The sequence below is a fragment of the Anomaloglossus baeobatrachus genome, chromosome 3, assembly GCF_048569485.1.
Source record: "Anomaloglossus baeobatrachus isolate aAnoBae1 chromosome 3, aAnoBae1.hap1, whole genome shotgun sequence".
NCBI lineage: Eukaryota > Metazoa > Chordata > Amphibia > Anura > Aromobatidae > Anomaloglossus > Anomaloglossus baeobatrachus.
The window spans coordinates 600,009,785-600,028,318 of NC_134355.1; the positions used below are offsets into that span (position 1 = coordinate 600,009,785).

The 18,534-nt window shown below is 47.7% G+C and overlaps 1 protein-coding gene across 4 annotated transcripts in view; it reads right to left on the reverse strand.

The window, feature by feature from the left end:
- Window positions 1-18,534, reverse strand: part of UGGT1 (UDP-glucose glycoprotein glucosyltransferase 1) — a 242,824-nt gene that overhangs the window by 71,089 nt on the left and 153,201 nt on the right. For all 4 annotated transcript variants that reach the window (XM_075341044.1, XM_075341046.1, XM_075341047.1 and 1 more), the window contains 7 exons: window positions 10,777-10,871; window positions 5,820-6,026; window positions 5,597-5,728; window positions 4,060-4,190; window positions 3,844-3,939; window positions 3,471-3,573; window positions 3,301-3,380 (listed from right to left, as the gene is read on the reverse strand). In XM_075341044.1, coding sequence (XP_075197159.1) covers window positions 3,301-3,380; window positions 3,471-3,573; window positions 3,844-3,939; window positions 4,060-4,190; window positions 5,597-5,728; window positions 5,820-6,026; window positions 10,777-10,871 — 844 coding nt within the window. The remainder of the gene's footprint in view (window positions 1-3,300; window positions 3,381-3,470; window positions 3,574-3,843; window positions 3,940-4,059; window positions 4,191-5,596; window positions 5,729-5,819; window positions 6,027-10,776; window positions 10,872-18,534) is intronic.

Below are 18,534 nucleotides of genomic sequence, written 5' to 3' on the forward strand. Positions count from 1 at the left end.
GAGGAGGCTGCCTTAGTGGCAGCAGCTCCTGCGGTCTTCTGTGGATGCGCCTTTGTGCGCCAGTTGGATTTTTGGTCCTTGGCTGAGTTAGTGGACGAGGCCGAGGGCTTAGAGGACAACCAGTTGGAGGAACGAAAGGAACGAAACCTCGACTGGTTCCTACCCTGGGCAGGTTTCCTGGTTTTAGTTTGTGGCATGGAAGTACTCTTCCCGCCAGTAGCTTCCTTAATAATTTCATCCAGTTGTTCACCGAATAGCCTGGATCCAGCAAAAGGGAGCCCAGCAAGGTACTTCTTTGAAGAAGCATCTGCCTTCCACTCTCGAAGCCACAAGATCCTGCGGATAGCGAGGGAATTAGCCGAAGCCACCGCAGTGCGGTGAGAAGCCTCTAGCATGGCAGACATGGCATAGGATGAAAAAGCTGAAGCTTGGGAAGTTAAGGCAACCATTTCGGGCATAGATTCCCTGGTGAGGGAATGCATCTCCTCTAGAGAAGCAGAGATGGCTTTGAGAGCCCACACTGCTGCAAAAGATGGGGAGAACGAGGCCCCTGCCGCCTCATATACAGATTTGGCCAGAAGGTCAACCTGGCGGTCAGTGGAATCCTTAAGAGAGGTGCCATCAGCCACTGATACAACGGTCCGGGCTGAGAGTCTAGACACCGGAGGGTCTACCTTTGGTGAATGAGCCCACTCCTTGACCACCTCAGGTGGAAAGGGAAAACGGTCATCAGAACCACGCTTTGGGAAGCGTTTGTCAGGACAGGCCCTAGGCTTGGTCACAGTGGCCTGAAAACTGGAGTGGTTAAAGAACACACTCCTTGTCCTCTTAGGCAAGGTAAACTGGTGCTTTTCTGCCAGAGAGGGTTGCTCCTCTGATACTGGCGGATTGAGGTCCAGTACAGAATTAATGGACGCAATCAAATCACTAACATCTGAGTCACTTTCAGACAGATCAATGGGGCACATGGAGGTAGCCTCTGAGCCCCCAGTAACGGCATCCTCCTCGTCCTGCGAGTCAGCTCTTGAATCAGAGCCGCGGGACGAAAAAGGAGAGGGAGCCCTGCGTCTCCTCTTACGAGGACGGGGTCTGGGACCAGATGAAGAATCCTCTGTGAGCTCCGCTGAGAGAGCCCTAGCAGCAGAGGCGCCCTGAGAAGGGGGCTGATACATGCTCAGCAAAGTCCGGGACAGCTGTCCCATGGAGTCGGCAAAAGACTGGGAGATTGACCTAGAGAAGGATTCTACCCAAGCCGGGGGTTCAGCCACCGGAGCCGGAGCAGCCGGAGGGACCACTGTGGGTGCGATTCCAGGCTGAGGCATTGTCAGGTTAGAGCAGGCATCACAATGTGGATATGTGCTCGGTTCAGGCAGCACGAGCTTACAAGCAGTGCATACTGAATACAGCCTTGCAGCCTTGCTCCTCGTGTGAGACATGCTGCTGGAGTGGGGGCTCTGAGCCAGAATGACCCTCAGAGAGTATATATAGAAGGTCCACAACCAAGGTTGTGGCTTACCAGACCGTTTGTGTGCCCTCCAGATCCCACAGCCCGGACCCCCAAGCAGCTTAGCAGGGATGCTGCAGCCAGCGCTGATCCAGAGAAAAACGCTGATAAATGGCGCCGGAGCGAGGAGGGGGGGCGGGACCTGCTCTGAGAGCGGGATCTGGAGGGCCAAGGAGATTTACAGGGGAGGGGACAAGTACTCAGAGAGGAGTGTCCCTCCCCTGTGCCGAACGGCCGCTCGGCGGAGCCGCACTGTCCCTCTGCATGATTGGCATGCAAGGGCAGTGAAATCGAAAGTAGGCCTCCGGCGAAGCCGGGGCCTAAATTGAGCGATGCGGCCGGCGCGCAGGCACCATCGGCGCGGTTCTCAGGCGACAGCCAGAGAACCGGCCGGAAATGTCAGAAAAGTTACACAGCACACTCTCCCACCATAATAAAGTACAGGGACCCCCAGAATATAAACGTCTCAGGTACTTAGCTTGCTGAGACGCAGGGTTCCAAGTGCTTGGGGATGAGTGCTCCGTCCAGCAGGATCCTGAAGGGCTGCGGATGGAGACCGGTCTCCTGCAAAGCATGGAGAACCGTGCTGGCTCCCACTTCAAGCCAGAGCCCGAGGGATGGTGAAGGAGCGCGGCATGTAAGGCTCCAGCCTTGGAATCAACCTTAACAGCACCGCCGACACAGTGGGGTGAGAAGGGACATGCCGGGGGTCCAGACTTGGACCCGCTTTTCTTCAAAATCTTTCCAAAAATGAAAAATCAGATGAGAATGCATGTGTGGATGTATGCCTCCTGAACACAAAGCAATGAACTGGCTAGATCTGGTTATCCAGGGGGTGTATATGCTCAGAGGGAGGAGCTACACTTTTTAGTGTAGTACTTTGTGTGTCCTCCGGAGGCAGAAGCTAAACACCCAATGTCTGGGTCTCCCATAGGAACGATAAAGAAAGTTCATTTTCTTGGTTTTACAGAAGAAACGAAGTACAGCAGGTACTCACTGGCATCAATGGTGTTCATGGCATTCACTGCTGTGTTGTTTAGGTGCCCATAGGGCGCTCTAATATAAAACTCTGGTACTAGCTAACAGAGGATTGTTGTTGGCAAATCCCGTACATTTGTTAAACTTCCTTAAAAAATAACATATACGCTGGGAATATGCAACACACTAAACGCCTTAAAGGGAATCTGTCACCAGGTTTTGCTCCCCCATCTGAGAGCAGCATAATATAGGGGCAGAGACCCTGATTCCAGCGATATATCACTTACTGAGCTGTTTGCTGTCATTTTGATAAAATCAATATTTTCTCTGCTGCAGATCTATCAGTTTCACAGAGCTCATGAATATGCTGGTACAGCATGCCAAGTAGTCCTCTAATGATAATCTCCTGCTGATTAATCAGTGATTTTATCAAAACTACACCGTCCTTCCTCTCTCTGTCTATGTTATTACACGGGGAGGAAGGACAAGGTGGAGAAAGGACAGGCAGGCAGACAGAGGCGGGAATAACTAGCAAAACTCGACCCACCTATTCGATATTCCGTTGCACTTATCAATCAAGGAACAGTGCATATCACAAAGTTTACTTGCCTGTATTTCAGAAACTATACATCCGATCTCACAACTAATGGTATGTATATAATCAGCGTGATAGCACCAGTACAGCACTGGCTTTAGGTTATATAGGAAAATCCTGGTGGTTGGTCCTCTTTAAATGCAGATTATCTTCCTACCAACTTCATGTGGATTTATAGGAAAAATGTAATCTGCTAAAAAGTGATTAGTAACTATATTATTACCTCTTCAGAGGCATTTCCGATAGCTTGGCCTGGCAGTTCATGAAGACCCGTAAATTCATATTCACAATTTGATTTAAAACCTAGAATGATAGAAAGCACAGATTACAGCCAGTCGGGGAGTGAGAGAGCCCCTTTTACTGCTTTTTGAACTTTAACGCTAAAAAACATACCACGAGTAAAGGTGCCATCTTTTGTGCCGCTTTTGTCACAGGGTCCACAATAGCCATCACCTCAAAGTACATCATGCCTTCTTTAGGTCTTATCTTAACAGCACTGAAAATGTAGAAACACATTAAACTATTTAAAACACCGAAAAGAAACATTTGGATTCTCGAACACTGGCTCATGCACTGACAGAAAGGAGGTCCACCCTCCACCTCACCACAATGCGCCCACAGTGAGGAGCCACGTGCCACCAAACAAGGCCGCCATCTCTCCCTACACACCACGACTATTACCTGGGGACACTGGCACACTATAGGACAGTTCTTTATAGGGGAGTATAAGTGCTATATGTGGTACTATTTGGGGATAATACAGTACCTGTGCTGATCTTCTGTAAGTACATAGTCAACTCTTCCTTCACCCTTCGGTTGAGAAGACAGAAGGCCGTCCACTCTCATGATCAGATCACTGGCACTGCAGAAAGTAAAGGTTAACATTACATGGAGCGTCCTCATCTCATTTACCCCCATGATTAAAAAATTGTCATAAGACTATAAACAAGGAGTGATCAAGTATAGTCTTAAGAGAACATACTGATCCTCCTCCACTCCAAGCTTCTGGATCTGTGACTTGATCTTCTGTGCAGACGTCTTCAGAATTAGGTTCTCCAAAAGGTGGAAGTCATCTTGATTAAATATTTCACCATCTGTTAGAGGTCCGATAATCTACGTAGAAAAAAAAAAGGTAAGACTGTTAAAAAAAAAAAAAATACAGTCCAGTCACTCAGTCACTGAAAATCTTTTTTACAGATGTAGTCCATAACGTCACACCATTGTTTCATGACACATGAGAACAGTGTCCTAAAAATGATCCAAAATATTAAATAAATGACTGAGGAGTTAAAAACTGGCCACCCAGAGAGTAGGACTCATCCTTAAAGGGGTTGTGCTATCATGGTAAAATCCTTTGCAATGGTCAAGGGATTGTCCAGTTTCCCAAAAATATTGTTAAAAATCTATATAGATTATTAAAGAGGACAAACCATCATGAGGATTGTCCTATATAAACTAATGCCAGTGCTATACTGGCGCTATCATGCCGATTCTATACATACCTTTAGTTGTGAGATCGGATGGATACTTTCTGAAATATAGGCAAGTAAAGTTTGTGACATGCACTGTTACCTGATTGATAGCAGCTACAGAATATCTAAAAGTGGATCAGGTTTTGGTAGTTATTCTCGCCCCTATCTGCCTGCCTGACCTTCCTCCCCATCTCTGTTATTATAAAGGGAGGAAGGACAGTGGGTAGAAAGGAAAGGCAGGCAGACAGGAGCAGGAATAACTAGCAAAACCAGACCTACCTATTAGATATTCTGTTGCACCTAACATTAAATAACAGTGCATTTCACAAACTTTACTTGCCTATATTTCAGAAAGTATACATTCGATCTCACCACTACAGGTATGTATAGAATCAGCATGATAGCTCCAGTATAGCACTGGCTTTAGTTTACATAGGAAAATCCTGGTGGTTGGTCCTCTTTAACGTAGCTCAGAATTGTCACACCACCCAGTCGGGAAGTCCCAGTTTTAGCGGCTCCACTTCTGGTCCTGGGCTGTCACAGGAGAGTTTTCACATCAGAACTTGGCCAGTACTGTGTGGAGGGGACTGGCTGACTGCTCACTTTAATGGTTGAGCTAACTCTGCAGTGTCACAGCCGATACATAAGCACAGAAGGGGGCTGGCTTGGCTACTGAAAAATGCCAGAACACCAAACCCCCCCAGACATCACAGGTCACAGAAAAGTCTCTCCTGCATTACACATAGGACCTAAGGTGATGCTGCCAAACCCGGGACCAAAATGGGCACCTAACAATGAGGGGTACCTCGTGTAACTAAACTGTGTTAGCACGTTAAAAGACTCATTTTCAATCAGGATTTTTTCACCACCTCCATAATCATTATCATACATGGTGATAGAGGATGATATATCCTTAGGATATGTCATAAGTGTACTATTTAGGAATTTCACTTTCATTAAAAAAAAAAGGCCTCAACAATAAATATCTGATACCAGCAGATGAATAAACTAATGAATCCAGCATCTGCTAATCACAGAAATACTCACCCTCCCATTGCCGATAATGGCCCTCTCTCCTTTCTTCAGCTTTAGGACACTGTGGCAGTATGCAGCATGGGAGAGTATGAAATCTACCTTAGGAGACTCAAAAGCTTCACGGAAAAGACTGACATCCATTCCCTGAGGAGGAAGGTGAAGAGGTAAGAGCCATGAAGGAATATGGGATATAGTGGCCATACACTGATGGTGCAGACCTGTCTACATAACCTACCCCAACTGCAAACTCTGCAATGTCCTGCCCTGCAAACAGCGCTCTGGCATTTTCTTCTTTGATGATTTTGGTAATGAAGTTTTTAGCATTGTTGGAGGTCTGGGTCTGGAGAGCGGCCCAGATGGCCCGGCCAATGCGGGTGGCATCGGAAGATGGACTCTTGCTGGGATTATTGATCATGCCAATTCTTACATTGTTGCTAGATTTCTGGAAAAGAATATTAAAAACAAGAAGATATTTATGTAGACGGTCACAAACCAGTGCACTGCCTGCTGGTATATTCTATCACCATTGTTCTACACATGAAGATATTCTATTGTCCTCTGACAGCAGCCATTGTAGGCAGGGAAGGGATTGCAGATTTCTGGCATAAATCCAAAACAAGCTCTGGTCCAATGATCACTACTAAAAGGGGTTTCTTCATCTTCAAGGTTCTGGAGTGCACCACTGAAGTAACTCCCAGATTGCTATGTTTGCTTAAATAGGACTCTGAGGGGTTTCGGAAGATCCCCATATGATACAGGGTATATCCCACAGTTTAAAAGACAGCTTTATGATTGCTGGGGGTCTCACCTCTAGGACCTCCACTGATCCTCAGAATCGGGGCCCTGAAGAACCAGAGAAGCACCAGAGATAGCCAAGCGCTGCACACGTCTGGTCTGTGGCAATCCCATGAGAATGAATGGAGCGTCAAGTGAGCATGATCGACCACCGCTCCATTCATACAGGGCTCTTCAGGGCCCCAGTTGTCAAGATTGGTGGGGTCCTAGCAGTTGGACCCAAAGTGATCAGGAACTTAAGGGATAGGAAATATCTACAAAACCTTGACAATATCACTTTAAGACTTTGAAAACGTTCAAAACAGACAATTACAGTAGACCGTCTCACAAAAGGAGTGGGTCTTGGTCAAGGAAAGCCGACTATACTCAAGCTGTGGGTCAAACAGAAAGAAATAACTCCCATTCTGCTGCTAGACATGCACACTTGGATCAGCTGAGCCTTCACGTCAATTTCAAGTGACATTGAAATCCAACAGATTCGATTCATCTTTCCTCTGACAAAGACCGGCTGCCCCGTACACAACAGATCATTGTCCGTGTATACCCTGAAAGGCGATCCGTCATCGGAACTTACCATACAAGTTTTACATGGTATTAAATAGTTAAAAATGAAGTAAACCAATTCTGTAGTAGCCGCGCTCCCCGTAGTAATGATTTTAAAAACTCTTGTCCTCAAATGGAATTTATTACTCAAACATACGGAAATAAAAAACGGATACAACGCGTTTCGGCGGGAACAACCGCCTTCCTCAGGTATCTAAATAAAAATGCATCTCACTCTACTTTATAGATAAAAAAATAAATACAAAAGTAGAGTGAGATGCATTTTTATTTAGATACCTGAGGAAGGCGGTTGTTCCCGCCAAAACGCGTTGTATCCGTTTTTTATTTCCGTATGTTTGAGTAATAAATTCCATTTGAGGACAAGAGTTTTTAAAATCATTACTACGGGGAGCGCGGCCACTACAGAATTGGTTTACTTCATTTTTAACTTTTTCACCTGTGGTAATCCGAGGCAGGACCATACACAGGATCAATTCAAGGCAAGCAGCAGACCCGGATAAGGAGACTTTGGAAAAGTCATATATGCCTGAAGTTTTGTGGTAAAAGGTGAGTGCATAAAACTTCAGTAAAAAAAAGGGCACCAGAGAGCCGCTTTGATAACGCGCTGAGATTGGCGCCGCGTGTTTGTTTTTTATTATATACCCTGCAGGGAATCACCTTACTTCATGATATTAAATAGATCACTTAGACCTGATGATATTGGTGTACATATTGTAAAAATCCAGCTCAGAATAGCTGTATAATTCTCAAATTTAAAAAAAACAAACATTTTATTCTGTTTTTAATAATAGCCAAATAAACTTTCACATAGGATTTCACAGCCGTTCTGATGTGTTTGCAAAGTACACCAGCCTCATCAGATCAAAGAAAGGATTTGGAGTACTCATCGTAAAATCTCTCTCGAAGTATTCATTGGGGGAAAACCATGGGTGTCTATGTTGCTGCCGCTAGGAGGCTGACATAAAGTAGAAAACATTGGCTCCTCCTAAGCATAGTACACCCCCAAACTGGCACAAAGCTAATCAGTTACTGAGCAAGTAGAAGCAATAGATTTAGAGTTTGTGTTTTCCATAACTAATCTGCACTAAGAAGGGGAGGGTACTGCGTCCCCCCAATGAAGGCTCCGAGAAAGATTTTATGACGAGTACCCAAAATCCTCTTTTCTCTATTGCTTCATTGGTGGACAGAAGACCATGTGATGTCCCAAAGCAGTCCCCAAGGGTGGGAAGCAAGGTAAACAAGCTAAGAAACCATATGAAGGTGAAAGAACTTCTGGACAGGGGTCGCATAACTGCCACTTACAACACTTTCCTGCCAAGGCATAGGTATCAAGTCAGTAAAACGTGTACAGAAGTCCAGGTAGCTGCCTTGCAAACCTACAACGCAGAAGTCTGATGACGAACAGCCCAAGAGATCCCAATGCTGAGTGGAATGATCCGATCCCGAAGAGAGGAGACCTCTGTTTTTCATCCAATACACTTCAGAAATAGTAGAATGAATCCAACTATCACTGGTAACCTTGGAGGCCGGGAGTCCCTTCGGAGCACCCTCAGGGATGATAAACAAGGAGTCTGTACATCTAAGCTGATTGGTACTGCGAACAGCTCTAACGAGATTTAACTTCTTTAGAGATCATTCCAGGGGAGCCAAAAGAGAAAGATAAAATGAAGGAAGAAAGATATCTTCATTAGGGTGAAAGGCTGAAACCATCTTAGCAAGAAAAGGGAGGTACAGGCTGCGAAGCTATCTTATTTTTCTGAATGATGAGGAAGGGGGAGCGGCAGAAAAGGGCCATCAGCTCAGAAACTCATCTAATGGACGTAATGGCCACTAGAAACTTAACCAAGATAGACAGGAAAGGTAGACCTCCCGAACAGGTTTGAAGGGAGGACGTAACAGAGCATCCAAAACTGAGTTGAGATACCATGGTTGCATTGGAGGCTGATAAGGAGGAACCGAGTGAGCCATGCCCTGAAGAAAAGTGTGAATTTGTGAGACGAGAGGCCACGTTTTTCTGAAACAGAATGGAAATAGCAGAGGCTTGATCCGTGATGAAACTGAAAACGAGATAGTAGTCTAGGCTCGACTGTAAGAAGAGCTATTGGAACCATGTTTAAAAATGAGATACTTCGCTTGCTAATCGGCCAATTGAAGAGTTTTAGCTGGATCCTACCTGCCCATTGCTTGTAGGTTTTGGTTTTTTTGAACCCGGATAGAAGCATATTACCATAAGGTCCTGACAAAAAGATATGCCTTGTGGTTGGCTGTCAGGCTCCCATGAATTGGCCAATTTGTAAGCTAACTATCTGACTTTTAAATGTGGTTCCAATAGCAGTAATGCAGTACCAAAAATTCCTATATTCAATGTTTGCATATTTTATTTTAGAGTGCTGCTGTATATACTTTTGTAACTCTGTCCAGGGGAGAATCAGAGAAGCTTCTGACATGGTTGATAAACTTTGTGCACCTCCCTGGTGGTTGAGGTACACTACCGCCATGGAGTTGTCTGACTTAATCCAAACAAGAAAGCTCGAGAGAAAATTCTGCGAATGAAGAAGGGGCAGAAGAATTGCTCTAATCTTAAGGATGTTGATGGGCAGGAAAGACTCCTATGTGTTCCACCGACCTTGGACTGCGAGGTTGCAGAAGACCACTCCTCAGCCAAGTAGACAGACATCACTTGTTACAATCTGCCAATGAATCAGAAGAATTGACCGCCCTAATATGAGAGTGGGGATATCAGCAACCAAGTCAAGGACTGCCTGATTCGAGGCGGAAGAGAGATTTATCGGTCCGGGGAAGAGACAGTCCTGTCCCAAAGAGCTAGAAGAGAGAGAGTTGTATTGGTCTGGTATGAAACTGTGCAAAGGGGGGTACCTTCCAAAGCAACCACCATCTTGCCTAGGAGAGATATGCAAAAACGTAGGGACCGTGGACACAAATGCCTTAACAGAGTTGACAATCCAGCTGAGTTTAGAGAATATAAGCCTATATAAAGAGTGAGTCAAAAATCCACCAAAGTTGAATGCAAAGTATAATTTATTAGACACATATTATATTATACAACAACAAATGGGTGCTCAGAGAGAAATCCAAGATAAAGGGGACACCATAAAAACAGGACACACATATATCGATGGGGTGGGTATAAAGTGCACATGCAAATAGCAGCAACAAAGTATAGCAGCAGGATATAATAAATACTATAATAAAGATATTACCAGCCCACCGCTGAAAGTAAAGTGCACAGGAGAGGTAAAAATCAGCCAAAGAGCAAAAAAGTGCATCATGTGGCTGGAAGCTTACCCATAGTTCCCTATGTGTCCTGCGATATGAGTCCCTCCAAGACCCCAGGGGTCTTGGTAAATATCGGTGCTCCCACTTCTGTCCTCACTGGGTTTACAGCTTATTTTAATTAGTCCATTTCCATTCATTCAGTAGAGACTGACTAAGAGCCATTGGGTTCGAAATGCATCCTCTTTGACAGTTGTTTATACCCTGTTTGGACCTTTTTTTTATATGGATTTTAATTTGATTTAATACATTTTTGGATTTTAATATCCCTCGGACTTTGTTGCTGGATTACCCTCTGCCTGCCAATGTTTGTCTGCACAGTGTCGCCTCCTAGTGGCAACAGCATACACCCCATGGTCTCCCTGTATCCCCCAATAAAGCGATAGAGAAATGTAATTAATAATGTGCTCAGTTTAGATTGTGAAACCTGGTGACAACTTCTATTCCATCCCCAGCACATTTACTCACGTCTGCTACAGATTCACCTCTATGTGGCATTGATATTATACACGTGCATTCTTCTGCAGTTCAGATTTTACCTGGTGTTTAATGGCATCGTACAGCAGCTGACGACCAGAGGGTTTGTCAAAGTCTCCCACAATCCAAAAAGTGACCGGTCTAACAAAAGAGTCATCTGCACCAAACAGAGCAAGAGTTAGGATGGGAGAATTCACTGCAAAGATTAAAGGTGAAAATACAGCAGGACACATGGGGGCATAATGCCTCATATATATGGGTAGCACCAATTAATACTAATTCACAGCCATAATATAAGATCCCCTTTACGTTTTATGGAATTAAAGGGAATCTGTCAGCAGGTTTTTGCTATGCAAGCAGAACACAGCATGCTGGAAGGGTTAACAGAGAATTCAAGGATACCTGTCTTGTCAAGGTCCATCTGTTGTTTATTTGCTGTTTAAGCAGCAGGACCCTTGTCATTGCTCAAGGTCACACCCCCTGTGGTGATTGACACCTCACTATCATTGTACAATCTCTATGGAGAGCCTTGTGGTGACTGGGGCAGCTGTCTGGACTCTGCTACATGGCTAGCGCTAAATATTCTGATTGTGTCAAAACAGCTGCACTCAGTAATCTAAGCGATGCATAGTTGGATTCAGGGTCTCTTTGCCTACATCATGCTGCTCTCAGATGAGGTAGCAGAAACCTGCTGACAGATTCCCTTTAAGCACGTGCCGCTTATTAAGTAGTTATTAGAATCAATATTGTCTTAGCTTGTGAGATCTGTGTCTGGGAAAGGTGGAAGAAAGCCAACATGGCGGCAGCACAGATTCCACGTGAGTTGTTAGTTTGCATCCACTTCTGAATTGGAGGTTTCTATGCAGATTCTGTCACATTTGTGAATAAAATGTGATTTTTTTTTTTCTACTTACTAATCCAGCCCCTTCTCACTGAACACATCCCATAGAATGAGGTATACATCACTGTGTTTACACATCCTATTAGGAGGCCGCCACTATGTAGTAATAAGTATTGCCTCTGCCCAGTGGGTTATAGCCTCAGACATCAAAGGGTTATTTCCATCTTCATAGATTGATACAGGTGAATAGTGCTTGAAAATAATAGCAAATTACCGCTTATTCAAATTTTTTAATTTTTTGTTTACAGCTTGTTGTCTTGGAGACAGACCATCACTAGAAGATAGACCATGCTCTCTATTCAGCTTGTATGCACTCTTTTGAAGCTGGCTAGGATCCTGTTAATTCCTAATAACAAGTAAAATGCTTGAAAGCTAGACAACAGCAGGTCGGTCTCCTTGGCAACGAGCTGTAAACAATAGGAAAGAAGGGAATTTTGTTTACTTACCGTAAATTCCTTTTCTTCTAGCTCCAATTGGGAGACCCAGACAATTGGGTGTATAGCTATTGCCTCTGGAGGCCACACAAAGTATTACACTTAAAAGTGTAAGGCCCCTCCCCTTCTGGCTATACACCCCCAGTGGGATCACTGGCTCACCAGTTTTAGTGCCAAAGCAAGAAGGAGGAAAGCCAATAACTGGTTTAAAGACCAATTCAATCCGAGGAAACATCGGAGAACTGAACCATACCACATGAACAACATGTGTACCCGAAAAAACAGAAAAACCCCGAGAAAACAGGGCGGGTGCTGGGTCTCCCAATTGGAGCTAGAAGAAAAGGAATTTACGGTAAGTAAACAAAATTCCCTTCTTCTTTGTCGCTCCATTGGGAGACCCAGACAATTGGGATGTCCAAAAGCAATCCCTGGGTGGGTAAAAGAATACCTCATGATAGGGCCGTCAAACGGCCCTCTCCTACAGGTGGCCAACCGCCGCCTGAATGACTTATCTACCTAGGCTGGCGTCTGCCGAAGCGTAGGTATGCATCTGATAATGCTTGGTAAAAGTAAGTAGACTCGACCAGGTGGGTGCCTGACACACCTGCTGAGCCGTAGCCTGGTGCCGTAATGCCCAGGATGCACCCACGGCTCTGGTAGAATGGGCCTTCGGCCTTGAGAGAACCAGAAGCCCAGTAGAACTGTAGGTTTCAAGAATTGGTTCCTCGAGCCCCCGAGCAAGGGTGGATCTGGAAGCTTGCGACTGTTTACGCCGACCAGCGACAAGGACAAAGAGTGCATCCGGGTGGCGCAGGAGCGCCATGCGGGAAGTAGAACCTGAGTGCTCTCACCAGAACCAACAGATGCAAATCTTTCTGAAATTGATGGACTGGACGAGGACACAAAGAAGGTGAGGTGATATCCTGATTGATATGAAAATGGGATACCACCTTAGGGAGAAATTCCGGAACCGGACGCAGAACTACCCTGTCCTGGTGAAGGACCAGGAAGGGAGTTTGTATGAGAGCGTTGCTAGCTCGGAAACTCTCCTAAGAGACGAGACCGTTACTAGAAGGCCACTTCCCGTGAAAAACGGGAAGGGAGACATCCTTCAAAGGCTCGAAAGGCGGCATCTGGAGAGCAATTAGAACCTTGTTCAGATCTCAGGGCTCTAACGGCCGCTTGTACGGAGTGCTGAGAAGACAAACTCCCCGTAGGAACGTGCGTACCTGAGGAAGTCGTCGTTTCTGAAAAAATACAGATAGCGCTGAGACTTGTCCCTAAAGGGAACTGAGCGACAACCCATTTTCCTACCTAGATTGCAGGAAGGAAGGAAACATAGACGATGCAACCGGCCAGGGAGAAACACCCTGCGCCGAGCACCGAGATAAGAACATCTTCCACGTCCTGTGGTCAATCTTGGCGGACGTTGGTATGCTAGCCTGTCTCATGGTGGCAACCACGTCCTGAGGTAATCCTGACGACACTAGGTTCCAGGACTCAATGCCACACCATCCGGTTGAGGGCCGTAGAATTCAAATGGAAGAATGGCCCTTGAGACAGCCAGTCTGATTGGTCTGGTAGTGCCCCCGGTTAGCCTACCGTGAGGCACCACAGAACCGAGTACCACAACATCCTCGGCCAATTTGTAGCGACGAGGATGGCGCGGCCGCAGTCGGTCTTGATCTAGCGCAGTACTCTGGGCAACAATGCCAGAGGTGGCACCTAAGGTAGCTGGAACTGCGACCAATGCTGAACTAAGGCGTTTGCCGCCAGAGCTCGATGATTGTGAAACCGTGCCATGAAGCTGGCACATTGTTGTTGTGCCGTGACGCCATTAGATCGACGTCCGGCCTCTGTCAGCGGCGCCAGATCTCCTGAAACCCGTCCGGGTGAGGAGACCATACTCTTTCGGCCACACCTCAGCGACTTAGGAAGTCAGCTTCCTAGTTTCCACACTTGGGATGTGAATTGTGGATATGGTGGATGCCGTGTCTTCCACCCACATCAGAACCTGCCGGACTTCCTGGAAGGCTTGCCGGTTGCGCGTTCTTCCTTGGTGGTTGATGTATGCCACCGCTGTGGAGCTGTCCGACTGAAGTCGGATATGCTTGCTTTTCCAGCCGCTGTTGGAAGGATTGTAGGGCAAGATACACTGCTCTGTGTTCAAGAACATTGATCTGAAGAGTGGACTCTTGCTGAGTCCACGTACCCTGAGCGCTGTAGTGGAGAAAAACTGCTCCCCACCCTGATAGACTCGCGTCTGTCGTAACTATCGCCCAGGACGGGGATAGGAAGGACCTTCTTTTTGACCAAGAGGTGAGAAGAAGCCACCACCGTAGAGATTCCTTGGCCGCCTGAGAAAGAACGACGACTCTGTTGAGGGACGTCGACTCCTCGTCCCATTGGCGGAGAATGTCCCATTGTAGTGGACGCAGTAAAACTGCGCGAAAGGAACTGCCTCCCTTGCTACCATCTTACGTAGGAAGTGCATGAGGCGTCTCAATGTGTGCGACTGGTTCTTAAAGAAGAGCTTGCAGCCCGTAGTGAATGCTGTTTGTCTAGCGGCAGCTTCACTATCGCTGAGAGAGTAAGAAACTCTATGCCTAGATATGTTATCGATAGGGTCGGGGTTGGATCTGACTTTAAAAAGTTGATGATCCACCCAAAACTCTAGAGAGTCTCCAGCGCAACGTTCGGGCAGTGTTGGCATGTTTCCTAAGAGAGTGCCTTGACAAGTAGATCGTCTAAATACGGGACCACAGAGTGACCCTGAGAGTGCAGGACTGTGACTACTGCTGCCCTGACCTTGGCGAAGACCAGTTGGACTGTCGCTAGCCGGAAGGTAGAGCTACGAACAGAGGGTGTTCGTCTCCTATAACGAAGCGTAGAAACGCTAGTGCTCTGGATCAATCGGCACGTGTGGATAAGCATCCTTGATGCCTAATGATGCTAGGAAATATCCTTGGGACCTTGAGGCGATGACATGGCGGAGGGATTCCATCCGGAACCGCCTGGTGTCCACGAGCTTGCTGAGCATTTTTAGATCCAGAACGGGACGGAACGGCCCGTTGTTATAGGTACCGCAAAGAATTTGGGGTAAAAACCGTGACCTTGTTCCTGAAGAGGAACGGGGGTCATCACTCTTTCTGCCTATAGAGTGCACCCTGTTTGCAGAAGAGCAGCGGCCCGGCCGGGAGGTGGAGAAATTCTGAAGAATCGAGTTGGAGGACGAGAAGTGAGCTCTATCCTGTACCCGTGAGACAGAATGTCTCACACTCAATGGTCATTGACCTATGGCAGCTAAATATCGCCAAGGCGGGAGAGCCTGCTACCGACCGAGGCCGCAAGTCATGAGGAAGCCGCCTTGGAAGCGGGTTTTCAGACTGTCGCTTTTTTGGGCGAGACTGAGCCCGCTAAGAATCTTAGCTCCTCTGATCCTTTTGAGTCCACATTGGACGAGGAAAAATGGGACCTGCCCGAGCCTCGAAAAGGCCGAAAACCCCGACTGCCTCTTGCTCTGTTGGGGTTTGTTGTGTCCGGGCTGAGGAAAGGATGAATCCTTACCCCTGGACTGTTTGATGGTTACATCCAACGCTCACCAAACAGTCGGTCTCGCGTAAGAAACAAATGCAGACATTTGAGAGGTTAAGGATGCCACCTGCGGCACAGATGTACGTGTAACCGTGTCAATCTGTGTAAGACAAGCTGAAATAGCTTGGAGTGCCCCAAGGAAGAGAATGCCGGAGCCAACGGTGCGCCGACAGCCTCATAGATGGCTTTCGACCAGAGATCCATCTGTCTGTCAGTGGCATCTTTGAGTTTGCAGTTCCATCTCCCACTGCAACTATGGATCTAGCTACAAGCCTGGAGATTGGAGGATGCCGCTCGGGACATTGGGTCCAGTCCTTGACCAAGTCAGGGGACAGGGATAACGTGTATCCTAAGCCGTTTGGAGAAGCGCATATCTGGATAAGCGTGGTGTTCCTGGACTGCCTCTCTGAAGGCAGAGTGGTCCAGAAAAATACGTGAAGCTGACTCCTCCACTGGAGGAGCTGTGAGAAATAACCCACATTCTATAGATGGACGCTATAAGATTATTTACTATGGCGTCACAATCAGGTGTATCCAGATTGAGAGCGGTCTCAGGATCAGAATCCTGAGCCGCTACTTCCGCCTCATTACACAGCGAGTCCTTCTGTTAGGACCCTGATGAAACCGAGGCCGCTCATAGCGAGCCCACTTAGGCTGTCTGGGACTGACGTCCGTGCAGAGCCGTGACTCTGGGATGCGTGTGACATTCCCGGAGCTGTTAGTTATTCACACTGAGGGGGGCCATGGATCAATGATTCAACAGTGCCCATATTGTGAGAGACATGTCCGGACTGCTAGGCTTCTAGTATCATAGCCATAGTCTCAGAAAAACTGTCAGTAAATACTGCAGACACCGTCCTCATCCCCTGGCCATTAGTGCATACAATGGGAGTCTATGTAACCTGCCGGCCGTATAGCCGTACATGCTGTACCAGCTGTATAGAAAAACATGTGGTTCTGCACCTTTGTTTTACACAGAGAATATGCTGATAACTCCTCCGCATAATCCAGGAGGGTATATACAACGTGCGACCAAACAGTGCAATGTATATAGTACAAGCATATCTATAAGTGCACTTCTGCACTAGTGGGGTTAGCACCACAGGTGCTGCTTAACGCCTGTTACAGCGATTGTGTGACTATCAGAATGCCAGGGTCTTCCACACTTGTCTCTGTATCGTACAGAAACTGACACTAATGGCTGCCGGTGTCCTTGTAGAGAAGGAAGCCGTGGGCGTGCCTGAGAAAGTGCGGGAATCCGGATTCACAGTGCACACAGTGAGAGGGGTGGAGTATGCAAAACATACTCCAGCTCTCAGCTCTGCTCTATGCAGCGTCACGCCCCTACCCTGACTGTCAGGGCTGTGGGCGGTAACGAAGGGAGACTAGGCCCAGAAGCCGGGGACTCGAGTTAACAGCGCGGCCGCCGTAAAAGCGCGGGCCGCGCTGAAGTCCCCGGCGCACCACAAGTGCCAGCCGCGCCGCAGTTCCAGCGGCCGGCGCGACCGATTCATAGAAGTGGCCAGCGTCCCGCCCCTCTCCTGACTGGCAGGTCTGGGGGCGGGAACGAACGGAAGCAGGCCGCAAAAGCCGGGGACTCTAGTTATCAGCGCGGCCGCCGTAAAAGCGCGGGCCGCGCTGAAGTCCCCGGCGCACCACAAGTGCCAGCCGCGCCGCTGCCAGCGGCCGGCGCGACCGATTCCTGGAAGTGGCCAGCGTCCCGCCCCTCTCCTGACTGGCAGGTCTGGGGGCGGGAACGAACGGAAGCAGGCCGCAAAAGCCGGGGACTCTAGTTATCAGCGCGGCCGCCGTAAAAGCGCAGGCCGCGCTGAAGTCCCCGGCGCACTACAAGTGCCAGCCGCGCCGCAGTCCCAGCGGCCGGCGCGACCAATTCCCATAAGTGAGCCTGCTTCAGCAAAGCTGAATGAGGCCATGGCACAGGCGCCGCAGCGCTGATGTCCCCCGGCGCACTACAACACCCAGCATGCTGCGGTGTGAGCGCCAAATGCACGGGGACACAGAGTACCTTGAGGAAGCAGGGCCATGTCCCTGATGTACTCCGCTCCATCCAGCATCTTCTCCAGGGGCTGTAGATGGAGCACGGTCTCAGTGCCTGGAGACCGGTAAATCCCACTTCACCCAGAGCCCTGTAAAAAGGGATGGGGAAGGAATCAGCATGTGGGCTCCTGCCGCCGTACCCGCAATGGGTACCTCAACCTTACAAACACCTCCGACATACAGTGGGGTGAGAAGGGAGCATGCTGGGGACACTATATGTGTCCTCTTTTCTTCCATCCGACATAGTCAGCAGCTGCTGCTGACTAAAAAGTGGAGCTATGCGTGGATGTGTTGCCTCCTTCGCACAAAGCACAAAACTGGTGAGCCAGTGATCCCACTGGGGGTGTATAGCCAGAAGGGGAGGGGCCTTACACTTTTAAGTGTAATACTTTGTGTGGCCTCCAGAGGCAATAGCTATACACCCAATTGTCTGGGTCTCCCAATGGAGCGACAAAGAAGAGTTAATATCTCAAGACTGCCACAAGCACTAGCCGACACTATACGTCTGAAGATGACAACTCCTCCTTTAAGCGAAAAGTGAGCTGCGTAGAGTATGAGTAAAGCGATTGCCCATCAGGAGGTGCCAACACTTTTGCCACCTAGTGTCAGCTGCCTAGTGACAGCACGTATACCTACTCTCCTGTGTCCTCCATCAATATTAGACAAAACAATCACTGATCTCAGGGAAACCAGCCAGAGAAAACACTGCCGGCAGCCAGCAAAGGCGCTCAACACAGTGAAATCCTAGGTGCATTGCCCCCTGGGAAGTATGCAAATCAAAAAAGGGTCCATGGAGCCTCTGTTAGGAGTCTCAACACAGAAAATAGCCAGAT